This window comes from Equus przewalskii, chromosome 6, assembly GCF_037783145.1.
Source record: "Equus przewalskii isolate Varuska chromosome 6, EquPr2, whole genome shotgun sequence".
Lineage (NCBI taxonomy): Eukaryota > Metazoa > Chordata > Mammalia > Perissodactyla > Equidae > Equus > Equus przewalskii.
The window spans coordinates 66,152,765-66,166,765 of record NC_091836.1 but is presented as its reverse complement, the minus strand read 5'-3'; the positions used below and the strand labels follow the sequence as shown (position 1 = coordinate 66,166,765).

At 37.2% G+C, this 14,001-nt stretch overlaps 1 protein-coding gene across 3 annotated transcripts in view; it reads right to left on the bottom strand.

The window, feature by feature from the left end:
- NARS2 (asparaginyl-tRNA synthetase 2, mitochondrial) overlaps positions 1-14,001 on the bottom strand; it is a 102,854-nt gene that overhangs the window by 27,654 nt on the left and 61,199 nt on the right. For all 3 annotated transcript variants that reach the window (XM_008520336.2, XM_070625771.1, XM_070625770.1), the window contains one exon: positions 974-1,106. In XM_008520336.2, the coding sequence (XP_008518558.1) occupies positions 974-1,106 (133 nt within the window). The remainder of the gene's footprint in view (positions 1-973; positions 1,107-14,001) is intronic.

Here is a 14,001-nt window from a genome sequence, read left to right as displayed (position 1 = left end):
TGACTCTCTCTCCAGCCTTATCCCTTGCTCCCAGAACAGAACTCTGAGAGCTCCTGTGGATGCTTTCTAACATAGCTACATAGATATTTCTCTAACAATAAAGATGTTTTATTTATTTGCCCAGCAAATAGTAAGAGCTACTACTTACTGAGCCTGCTATGTGCCAGACCCCTTATTAGGTGTTTTACATTACATATATTATTTCATGTACTCCTCACAATAACCTTATGGAATAGGTACTATTATTCTCATTTTAAAGATTTTATTTTTTCCTTTTTCTCCCCAAATCCCCCCAGTACATAGTTGTGTAATTTTAGTTGTGGGTCCTTCTAGTTGTGGCATGTAGGATGCCGCCTTAGCGCGGCATGATGAGTGGTGCCATGTCCGTGCCCAGGATCTGAACTGGTGAAACCCTGGGCAACTGAAGCAGAGCATGCGAACTTCACCACTCGGCCACGGGGGTGGCCCTTATTCTTCTCATTTTATAGCTGAGGAAGCTCAAGATCACCAAGGTTAGGTAACATCATAACAAAATTAATGGCAGAGCTGGGATATGAACTTAAATCTGTCTGATTCTTGTACTTTATACTATCATTACACCAAAGGCATTCAGTAGATGTTTACTAAATTAACTAGTTCTCCATATTCTTCATTCTATGAACACTTGTAAGGCACAGATGTCCGAGGTAAAAATGTATAGAGAAACACTTTAATGTCACAGATGCCTGATATTTAGAAAACTACTCATGTGCCACATATTGATGTTCGGTCAGCGACAGACCACACGTATGTCAGTGGGCCCATAAGATTAGTACCACATAGCCTAGGTGTGTAGTAGGCTATGCCGTCTAGGTTTGTGTAAGTGCACTCTATGACGTTCACACAACAACAAAATCTCCTACCGACGCATTTCACAGAACATATCCCCGTCATTAAGTGACATGTGACTATATTTTGAAACTTGAATACCTACCTGCATGAGATCTTGAAGGCTCTCAACAAAAGAAATCTCTGCTTCTACCATATAAAACTCTGCCAGGTGTCTCCGGCTCTGAGAATTCTCTGCTCGGAATGTTGGACCAAAGGTAAACACTTGAGTAAAAGCTCTGCAATTCAAGATTCAGAGTGTAAAAATAGGATCCACATGATTAATTTTAAGTATTTAAAATACTCAGTGAGCTCTTAAGAAAAAAGTTTTATGCCTGTCTTGTCCACAGATCCACACATATTAGCTGCTATATTTCTCTAATGGATGATAATAATAGTTTCATTAAAAATGTTACATTTATAGAAACCACTTTATCCCAAAGGAATTTGCAAGTGCTTTACAAACCCTGTGGCTTACTAAATACAGAATTAGAACCACTTCTGGGGGCACTCTACTGCAGCTGCCTTAAACAGCGGGCAGCTACATTTCACAGCAATCAAGAACACAGTCAAGGGAAATACCACAGCCCAAGAAGCCACACAGACCATCTAGACAGTAACAGTTCAACTGGAGTTTTGTGTGAGTAAGGTGTGCTAATTATTTTTTAAATATGAGAGGAAAGAATATCCAATGTGTCTGGTGATTTGTCTTGTTCAAAGTCTACTGGAGTTCTTCACAACCACCTACATGCTTCAATCAACACTGAATGGCCTGGAAATTTGGGGGTGAGGGTGGATTTTGAAGAACTGTCTACTTTACAGGACTATAGCTCAACAATCCAAAGAAAAACAAAGAAATTCTTATTTTTAAATTCCTGCAGAGAAGTGGACACAACACCTCCATTCTTTAACCCTTACAGTCAGTCCCCCTTATATGGAAACAGGGTAACAGCTGAGATCAGATCAGGCAAATGCGAAGTAATGAAACATTTCTTGAGGACTACCTAATCTTTGAAATTTAAGGTTTTGCTAGACTAAAACAAGAGGTTCAGGGCTCCTTAGCTATCATTCTGAGCACTCTTCATTTGTCTGCTGTCAGTCAGATAACACTAAGATGAGAAATCATAGTGCAGAAAATAGATGAATTGTGGGTATATATACCAGTAGCTTTTTTTGTTTTGTTTCATTGTTTTTTTAAGTAAAGATACTCTGGGAAATGAAATAATACAAAAATTACAGTGGAAAACAAGAGATTTATTTTTTCTTTCAAAAAGCCATTTTAGTTAAGGCCTAGATGGTAATAAGCTTAGAAATTTATGTTTTGGTTCTATAGCCACCTTCCTGAGACCATGATCAGTTAACTTCTGAGAACTTTAGTTCTTAACGGAAAAATAAACAGTAGGAATTCAAAAATATTACTATGGTGACCTCTCTCCCAAGATTCAGATCCAGATTTGCCTACTAGACTGTTCCTGAAAACGCTGAACCTACCTTGTGCAAAATGAAAACTCTTGCCCTGCTCCCAAAAACAAACAAAAAACAGAATAATGAATAATTATGCTTTTCTTTTTACATTTCCCCAGCTGTTAATCTCATTTAATTCAGCTAGTCACCCAAACCAGATCCCCCACCTCTTCCGCACTGCCCACATCTCCTATATATCATATTGATCACAAAATTATATTGTTTTGACCTAGGAAAACTCTTTCAAATCTAGAGACTTCTTTATCTCCAGACACTGTCTTAGTGTAAACTCTTGGGTCTTGCTTGGAACACAGCAGCTTTTTTTAAATTTAATTTTATTTTTTAGGAAGGTTGGCCCTGAGCTAACATCTGTGCCCATCTTCCTCTACTTTATACGTGAGATGCCTGCCACACCATGGCTTGACAAGCAGTGCATAGGTCCACACCCAGGATCCGAACCAGCGAACCCTGGGCTGCCAAAGCAGAATGTATGAATTTAACTGCTGCGCCACCGGGCTGGCCCTAGCAGCTTTTGTGTGTGTTTTGTGTGTGTGTGTGTGTGTGTGTGTGTGTGTGTGAGGAAGATTGGCCCTCAGCTAACATCTGTGCCAATCTTCCTCTATTTTATGTGGGATGCCACCACAAAGTGGCTTGATGAGCGGTGCTAGGTCTGTGCCCAGGATCCGAACCTGTGAACCGCCAGGCCACCCAAGTGGAGCCGTGAACTTAACCACTATGCCACTGGGCTAGCCCCAGAACACAACAGCTTTTCAACTGGTGTCTGACACCTGTTTTTCTTCCTCCATCCCCAAACTACTAAGAGTTTTCAAAGTCAACTCTGATTTTATCAGCCCTAATTTAAAAATCTTCAATGATTCCCCCACTGCTCAAAGGATAAAATTCAAACTCTTACCTTTGACCCAGCTTTCCTTCACAAAGCCTTTTCTCTAGCCACCCTGAAGACTTCTCCTTATACAGCCCCTGCGTATGCCTTTAGGCCTTTGCACAGGCTGTTCCCTACCACAGGGGCCTGCTCCTCTCTCTCCAAATGGCAAATTCCCATCTATCCTTCAAGACTTGGCTCAAATGTCACTTTCTCTTTGTAATCTTATATGACTATGACACTTTGTCCATGTATTTAGTATACAGAATGTATCATTTTGAAATGTAATTATCTATTTCAGTATCTTTCTCCCCCAATAAACTATGAAATCTTCCAGAGCAGGAATCATGTTTTATTCATACTTGCATCTCCAGTGCCTAACATAAAATAGGTGCTCATGTTGAATGAATGAGTACTAATGATGGCAGACTTCCTCAGTTGTAAACTGGAAAAGCACAACATCTTCATAAATAGTAACATTACAAATAATGTACAGAAAAGTACTCAGATATACTTTACTGTGGCTGCTACTTAGTACCTAAAATGGGTCAAACAATCTAGGTATGTCCCAAACAATAAACCGAAGAATTTTAAGGCCTTGAGTTTCCAATCTGTGACTGTGCAATCTCTAGGTAGGTTGGCAGCAGTGTATCTAAATAAATAAAATAACATTTCTTTTTGGTATTGCATCATAAGAAATTATGTATATGGATGTCCACTAACAATAAAGGATATTTTATTGAGATTTTCCAAGGCATAACATAAAAACTAGGTGGCACAAGTGAAATTTACTTTGGCAGCTCTGAGGGAGACTTTCAAGAAATGGGCAGTTAGTTATCTTCCTGAAATACAAGGAAGGCCAATGGGATTGCTGTTCAGAAGAGACATGTTTTTTCTATTAAGGTACTAAGCACAGGGAAGACCGTGGTTTCTAAAACGAACCACAAATTCAAGTCACAAGGGCATCTGCTTCTCACATGGGTGCTCCAAGATGAGTGGCAATAGGAATTTTTTATTTAACGATGGTTAGTGATTTTCCCTAGAAACGGAAGGTAAGCTTTTTACTATAAAATACAGAAGAGGATCAAGGATTTTTATTTTAATTAAAGTAAGGACCAGGCTCTGAATGAGGGACCCAAGAGTTAAGCATCATTCTAATAGGGTAAGTAAAAACTGATGGCCATAGTGCTTCCTTTGATTTAACAGAAGGATATAATGAGCTGGAGGGTATGTTGAGAAATTGCCTAATTCAGTTTCTCGTCTTTAAGCAAATGAATGTTTAAATCATTCAGTAATGAGTGTCCTATTATAAAAGTTGTGATGGTGGTGGTGTAGTAGTGACAGTGGGTACCATTAGCAAGTGCTGCCTGTGGGCCAGGCAATAGATGTAAGAACCTGAGAGTTAACTCAATCAAGTGTGTATTGTTACTTCTATTTTTCAGGCTAAGAAATTGAAGCTCAGCAAGGTTAAGACGCTTTCCCAAAAGTCATAGAGTCATAGTCTAAGAAGTGGTGGAGGCCAGATTCAAATCCAGATCTGACTCTAATGGTCACAGCCTTAAACATGAGATTAAAATAATTATGCTCATAACTGGACATTGATAAACTCAGAAAATTAGAAAGAAAAATTTGTAATATAGCCTCCCTTCTAAAAGATAACTAGGGTAAGTAGTTTGATATATTTCCCTTCCTTATGAATAGCTTATTTGCTTTACATATTAAAATTACAGCTTTCTAGGATACATTGCCTTCATGTGAATAATGAAAATGATAAGTTTTCATCAATATCTTGTAACCTTTAGCAAATCATTTCGTCTTTCTGGTCTTCAAATTCTTACATGAGAGGGAGACGGGGGCAGCTTGGCATTTTTCTCTAGCATCTTTTGCAATAATTTTGTTTCTAGGTTCATGTGAAATTGCTCTTATTTTAATTTATGCTGATTTTTTTCTTTTTCTCTGTCTTCAAATGAAAGCCATTTGCAGCAAGGCTTGGGCCAACCAACATTTAAAGTAAGGTCTGAGAACAAGGCCATTTCTAAAATAAGATACAAAACCAGGTGAAAGGCCAGCACTGCTGTGAGAAGAGACCAGCAGAAAAAGAAAACAGTCAGCACTAGAAAGCATTCTTGTGCCAAATTATGGAGAGAGGAAAGCCATATAAGGAAAGTCCATGAGCTTGGAGTTGATGTTTAAGATAACAAAAGTACATTCAACACACATCGACCAAGATAGCTACAAAAATGGCTTTTTAAAAATAAAAAGTAAAGTTACCAAAAAAAGGTTTGACAAAGGTCATTTTCTTCCTTGTGTGGAGTTTTACGAAGCCCTAAACTGGCAAGTGGATTACTACAAAATGGTCACTGACTGCTTGGCCATTTATTCTTTCTGGCTCTGAAATTTAAGAGCTAATCTTTATATTTTTGAGATAGAGGAATTACTGTTCTTTAGCTGGGCAAGAACTTTCCATTCAGCATAAGGTAGATCCACAACTTTCCCTTAGGGCCCCCACTCCCAAATGCCTATCACTTTTTTATTGCCGGTTCAGTAAACGTTTATTAAGCTGAAGTGAACTCACAGACAATTTTAAACTGGCTTTTAAAATATTCTTTGTCAAGTGGTATTCCTATCATTCAGAAAATAATCATCTATTTTACTACTGTACTGCATCCATTGGATTATCAATACTGTGAGATATTTGTCACTCATTATTTCTATACGCCTAACAGAGGGGACCCCAGGCACCTCCTTTTCAGCTTTCCCCTATTCCTCTATCCTGCAATCCACTTGGTGGAACTGTATAAAAGAGACGTAGCTCTCACCACTTCATCATTTCATGTCAAGATGCCTTATTAAGGAGGATGCACTATAAAATCTAAAAATTCTTCTTGAACATTATTGCTAAATATTTCTGCAAAATTAATTTTGTTTAACATGTCCTAAATATTTGATTTGGAACTGAATTTGAGGCCCAGGAAAAATTTAATCTTAACTTTATAATGAAATTTAAAGTTGAATGGAGTGTGACAACTATCCTGCTGAAGGGAGTAGAGGGTTGGCTACTCTTTTCTGAGGAGATGACATTCCAGCAAAGGAAACACCAAGCACACAGATGCTGAGGTAGGAAAAAGCCTAACATTTTATTTTTATTTTTTTATTTTATTGATTGATTGATTGATTGGCAAGGAAGACTGGCCCTGAGCTAACATCTGTGCCAATCTTCCTCCATTCCATGTGGGATGCTGCCACACCATGCTTGATAAGCAGTGGTAGGTCTGTGCCTAGGATCCAAACCCATGAACCCCAAGCCACTGAAAGGGAGCCATGAACTTACCCACTCTGCCACCAGGTCAGCCCTGAAGCTAACATTTTTAAAGAACAAAAGTAGGCCAGCAGGCAGATGAATGATAAAAGATGAGGTCAAGAGGTGGGAAGGGATCAGAACACACAGGGCCTTGTTTGTAAGCCATGGCAAGGAGAGTCTGGATTTTATTTGATACTCCTTGAAATACTCTTTCCTCTTGAAATATTTAATACTATGTTCTCCTAGCTTTCTTCCTATTTATCTGACCACCATCTCTGCCTCCTTCTATATTCTACTCTGGGTGTTCATTGCACACCAGCATTCCTCAAAACTTGGTCCTAGATTCTCTTCTTACTGTATACATTCTCCCTAAATGATCTCACCTCAGCCAATGATTTCAATTAACTACCTATTGGCACACAATTCACAAACTTCTATCTCATGCCCAGACTTCTTCTCTAAGCTCCAGAAGCACATATCCATCTGCTTAGTTGATCCTTTCACTTGTCACAAAAAGAACCCATGTCTCTCCTAATCTCTCACTTTCGCTTCAGTCTTCTTCCAATGTTCCTAGTCAATCTTGCCATTAGACTCTTTAATAACACCACGTATTACTGTTCATAGCACCTTTCAAAATAAAAAAAATTGACATGTTTGGATGTGATTATTTGTTTAATAATCCATCTCTTTCATTAGATTCTAAATTTCATGAGCAACCTTATCTATTTTTTGGCTCATTATAGTATCTTGTGTTAACCAAGTGCCCTACACACACTAGACAATTAATATTTGTCAAATAAGCAAATAAGTCATTTTCCTTAAAATATGCTGATCCCCAAACTGAATCTTTGAAACAGCACTGGAATGGGGATGAGGATAGAAAAAGAAGAGGAGAAAGATGGTAAACAGAACATCGATTATTAAGCAAAAAATTCTATTCTCTGAAATAATTTTTTCACAGAAGGCACTAGGAGATAACAGACTCAGTTTTTTGAAAAGTGACTGCCCACATATTAGTTTTTACTCTGTAGGCAACAAGTAAATCTTTGAAAAGGACTAGATCAGGTGAACTTCTCTAATTAGCAAAGATTGCATTTTTTGAGAAACTGTAATATTACCACATGAAAAAAATTACAGTAAGTTTTATTCTATGTAAACAGAGTAGCACCTGCTAAAGAACCAGAGTGGAAACCAACAAGTTAAAACAATTATTCCTGCTTCATCATTCCTGCAGTGATGAGCTCTTCATAGGACTCACTGACTGGATATGAGGTCTTAGAAAATAACATTTTTCTAAAGGGTCACAATTTGCTGACTGTTCTTTCTAACTGAGTATTTATCCTCCTGTCTTAATAAGTCACTAAAATCATCTTTCCAAAAAAGATATACGTTTTGTCGACTGCATCTATTCATGCCTAGAGTATCCCTCTTACACTTCCCATCACATGCCATGAAGAATGTTTTTTTAATAAAAATTCGTAAGAATTACATTTTGTAAATCTCTTTCATATCTGGCTTCGTTGAAGACAGCTGGATTCTCACATCTGCTTATGCTATCTGTTGTGCTATGACATGTCATGAAGACTCTGGAAAACTTCATGGTATAGTCATGGGAATGAAAAAGGCAAATACTGTTTTAGTATTATTATGAAAATAGTTTTAATCTCAAAGGATGTCCCTGAAAGGGTTTCAGGGGGCCGCAGGGATCTCCAGACCAAACTTTGAAAACCACTACCTTAGGCAATGGTTCTTAATGAGGAGTATTAATTCTAGGCTTTACCTCTGGAGACTTCCATTCAGAAAATTAGGGAGGGTCCTAGCCATGAGTATATTTAAAAGTTCCACAAGTAGTTATTATGTGAACCCCTGATTAAGAACCACTACTCTAAAAAAAAGTTTAGATCTCTCCCTAATCAATACACTTTTTAAAAAGTTTCTCGATGGCTATAATTTAAAAATATGGACAATAATATGTGTTGGTAAGGGTGTGTAGAAACTCCTTGTATTTGCTGGTGGGAACGTAACACTGTGCAGCTGCTGTGGAAGTTTGGTGATCCCTCGAAAAGTCAAACATGGAGTTATCATATGATCCAGCAATTCCACTCCTGAGTATGTACCCCACAGAAATAAAAGCAAGTGTTCAAACAAAACCCTGTACATGAATGTTCCAAGCTGTATTATTCATAATAGCCCAAAAGTGGAAATAACCCAAATGTTCACCAATGGATTAATAGATAAACAAAATGTGGAATATCCATACACTGGACTATTATTCAGCCATAAAGAAAAGTGAAGTACTAATATATCCTACAATATAGATGAACCTTGAAAACATTAAATGAAAGGAGGCAGACACAAAAGGCCACATATTGTATGATTTCATTTCTATGAAATATCCAGAATAGGCAAATCCACAGAGACAGAAAGTAGAAGAATGACTGCCAAGGGCTGGGGAGAAAGGGGAATGGAGTGACTACCTAATGGGTATGAGGTTTCCTTTTGGGGTAATAAAAATGTTCTGGCACTAGACAGTGTGTTGCTTGCATGATGTCACTAATAGTAAATTTCATGTTATGTGTATTTACCACAATAAAATTTTTAAAAGTTTACTGAAACTAATTGTCCACTAGGCACTTTATCCATGTTTTATTTCATCCTTGCTACCCTATGAGGCGGGTGATTTCACTTCATTTTACAACTGCACAAACCGAGGTTTAGCCAAGTTAAGTATCCAGCCCAGAAACCTCCAAAAACAGATGACGTAGGTGACCTCAATGCTCTACAATCTGGGCAGAGGCCAACTAAACCTCACTGCTCAAATATGGAGGCCACTAGCCACATATGACTAAGTTTACATTAATTAAAAAGAAATACAATTAATAAAAATTCAGTTCCTCAGTCACACTAGCCACACTTCAAGTGCTCAACAGTCACATGCTGTTAGTGGCTATTATACCGGACAGTCCGAATACAGGACATTTCCATCATTGCAGTAAGTTTTATAATTTCCAGTACCAAAGTAGACTGTTGAAATCTCAATTAATACAGAAGATAATCAACTGAAAAAAAATGTGTGTTTGGAATACGGGACATGAGCAAAGAGATCAACAGAGGACAGAGTTGTTGGCTACAGCTTCTGAATCTGTTCCAGTGCCTAGTCATATGCATTCTATTTTTCCCACAGCTATTGCTCTGCCATGCCAGGCCTCTGTGGTTCTCCTTCCCTCTCATACCTGTGGCTTTATAAAATTAATGCCCTACTTCGTGCCTGCAGGCATAGCTCTGCTCTTCTGATAAAATGGCTCTCTTTCTGAAAGGCACTGATGCACAATCTAAGAATTATTCAGTAAATCATGTTTCTAGCTTCTATTAACATTTTCTTGTTCATCAATATGCATGTATAACTCTGAGAAGGAACCAACTATTCTTCAGTGAGCCTGGCTCCCCAAGAAGGAATATTCAAAACAGATACATGATGAAACGGATAGTGCCTCCATCTTTTCATTTGGCGTCACTTAGAAATATGTCTCTAAGTGCCACAAAGAAACACTGAATGCTGTACAGATACAGAAAACAAATACTCTTAATGATATGGATCATGGGATGATCTACACAAAAGGTAGAGAGACTTTGGATTGAACTATTTGAGCAGTTATCTTCAAATTCCCAAGTCACACCCAACTCTCAACAGCTATATAGGAAACACCAGTATTATCAAATCAAACACATATTTTGGCTACAAGAGGCATGCATGAGAAATTTTAAGATAATTCTCTGTATAGTAGTTCCTAAAGTACTGTCTGCCTAGAGTGCAGATGTTCTCATTTAACCTCACACTATACTGTCCTGAAGCAGAATCAGGAGGAAAGCACAGAATAATTACCCAGTTGGAAAAACTAAGTAAAAGTCACTAAATGAGGTTCCAGAAAAACCTTTAGGTTTTTATCTTTATCTCCCAATCTCTATCATAATTCACATACTAAATCTGCCTCCTAAACGTGAAATAAGGCTGGCTCCCGTTTTGCATATTCTCCAAGTTGTAGAGATTTATGTGACACATGTCTATTTATCTTTCCTGTGCACCTGCTTCAAGTGGCAAATCACAAGTTTTATTTTTTCAGTGTAGGGCTATATCATGAGACAATAAAGGGGGTGTTGACATAAAGAGAAATACAAATAATGTGAATATCAACCAATATATGTGACTAAGCTTATCTGTCTTCAATTTCTACTAGTGAGAGAGAAGCAAAAACCATGGCTGAGTTTCTTTATTAGCCATTTCTTCAAGAGGAGCAAAGATGAACTTTCCTTTTATTTTGTATAAAAGGAAGCAAATCTATTTCAGTAATGTAAAATACACAGAAGAGTTTCAGCGGCTTCCATAATTCATGTACATTGTTTACAGGTGAATTTTTTAATTTTGATTTTTTTAAAAGACACAAAATTTTCTGAATTCCTGCAAAGAGGAATTCACACCAACAAGGAAATATAAAATGAAAATTTACTTTCATATAATAACGGTACTTTAAAGTATCTAAATAGATCCCATATATTATTATCCCAAGTTTGTTAATGCACTTTCTGACATAGATTTTTTTCCCAATTAGAAGAGATTGATGAAATAAGTCAAAAGCACAGAAGCAATTCAAGCCCACAGATCACAGCCATCAAGAAGAAACAGACAGGGGCTGGCCCCGTGGCTAAGTGGTTAAGTTCACGGTCTGCTTCGGCGGTCCAGGGTTTCTCTGGTTCAGATCTCGGGTGCAGACATGGCACCACTCATCAGGCCACGTTGAGATGGCGTCCCACATGCCACAACTAGAAGGACCCACAACTAAAATATACAACTATGTACCAGGGGGCTTTAGGGAGAAAAAGGAAAAATAAAATCTTTAAAAAAAAAATAGAAGAAATAGATACAGCAGCCTAGGGCCTGCCTATCTATCCTTATCTTACAATTGTCATTATCTACCATGAAGTCATATTCAATTATTTCTTCATTCAACAAATACTGATTAGACTACCAACCACTATAGAAAATAAAGACGTAAATCAGGCATGGCCTTTAACTTTAGGGAACTTACAGACTAGTAGATCTAAATATACAAACTATGATTATAAAATTCCCAGGAAAAAAACATAGGAGAAAATCTTTGCAACCTTTTGAATAAGACATAAAATCATGAATCATGTAAGAAAAAACTGATAAGTACACACAACAAAATTAAAAATCTACTCTTCAAAAGACACCATTAAAAGCATGGAAAAGAAAGTCAGACTGGGAAAAAGTATTTATAATACATATATCTGATAAAGCGCTAATATCCAGAACATACAAAGAACTCTTATAACTCAATAATAAGAAGACAAACAACCTAATAAAAATGGGCAAAAGAATTGAAAAGACAGTTCACAAAGGAAGATATATGAATGGCCAATAGTACACAAGGAAAAAAAGTTCGACCACATTAGTCATCACAGAAATGCAATTAAAACCATAAGGAGCTATCATACACTTACCAGAATGACTTAAAAAACACACCGACAACACCAATTTTTGTCAGAGATGTGGAGCAAATAGAACTCTCATTCACTGTTGGTGGGCATACAAAATAGTACAAGTGCTTATAAAACTGGCAGTTTCTTATAAAGTTAATCATATATTTACCACACAACCCAGCAATTCCTAGGTATTTACTCAAGGGAAATGAAAACATAGGTGCACACAAAGACCTGTGCATGAATTGTCACAGAGCTTCATTCATAATAGCCTCAAACTGGAAACAACCGAAATGTCTATCAAAAGATGAACGAACTAACAAACTGTATATCCATGTAATGGAATAATATTCAGCAATAAAAAAGAACAAATTACTGGATGAATCTCAAAAACATTACGGTGAGTCAAAGAAGTCAGATACAAAAGAGTAAATATTGTATGATACCATTTATATAAATATAAATTAAGTATTATAGAAATACCATTTATATGAAATTCTAGGAAAGGAAAATCTAATCTATGATGACAGAAAGCCTATCAGTGGCTGCCTAGGGCCTGGTGCTGGGGAGAGACTGATGTAAAGGGAAATGAGGGAATTTTTTTTGGTGATTAAAATATTCTATATTTTTATCAAAGTAGAGGTTACAAAGGTTTATAAATTTGTCAAAATTTATTGAACTGTTCACATAAAATGGGTGCATTTTTATTGTATGTAAAGTATACTCAGTAAAGTTGAGCAACAAAAATAACAAAAAGAACTTATTCATACATTGCCTTATCATGTTGTTTAATTACTGAAGTTATAATCTTGTCCTAACTAGAGTATAAGAGGTGAAGTGTGGGGCTCTTGGAACCACAGAAAGGGCACAGCAATGACCCATTTCAAAGAACAACAGAATCCAGAACACAGTGACGCTTCACTGTCAACAAAATCGACCCCAGCTCTTAAGAGGGCAGATCGTGACCTAATCTGCTCTCATAGTTATTTCTGATTTGGTCTTCAAACTCCGACAGGTGTCTGATTTCTGTGTTCCAATCCCTTCCTTTGTTCCAGAAGTTTAACCTTCTGATCTGTCTTGCGAGGCCTGAATCCTGGCAGACTCACTATTTGCCCCAATTCTCTGCTTCTGTGTACACTCCAGTTCTGTTACTGTTTTAAGACAACTTGATTACTAACTGTCGGCTATTCTTTCTGGTTACACCACCTTGGCTTCTTTCTTCAGCTAGTCCTTTATAACCACCCTGGCTTCTCTAGGTCCCAGTTGTTAACACCACCATCATCATAGGACTTACTAGCTCAGTGTCAAACTGTGATAAACACTGGGCTTTACACAGTATGTAATTCTCACAACAACTCTGCAAGGTGACTATTATAATTTATCTTTATAGTTAGGAAGCGGAGGTTCAGACAACAAGCTCATATAAAACCAGAATGTAAAGAAGCTAGAATTCTAATTTAAGTCTCTCTGGCTATATTTCCTTCAATTAACAGAACCATTCGCTTGGGCAAAATCAGTACTTTTTGACAGGGATAACATTATCTCAGTAGCTACTTAACTCTGTAACAGCACCAGTTACCCTTTATATGTCAATCATTTGGGCTGTCTCATATTTTTAACATCCTCTTTGGTATCCAACACAGTTACATACCATTTGGGTGAACACTAAAATTATTGCTGAATAAATGAGTACGCACAGTTATTTTTAGGTAGAAGAAAACAAGCTAGGAAAAAAACCCAGTCAAAATGACATAAATTCTCTCTGTTGCCAACCCAACCTAAATTCTGCAAACATGCAACAAACAGAGATTTTTCCCCCTCCTCCTAAAAAAGTAATTAAAGCCACCTGGGCAAAATAGAATTTGGACAAGATTATACAGCAATTGAAAGAAGTAACAATATCAGTTTTGCTTTTTATAGCTCCAATTATCGTCCATATTGGTCAAATTAGTAAGGATTAATTTGATGTCTCACTATAGTAACCTGC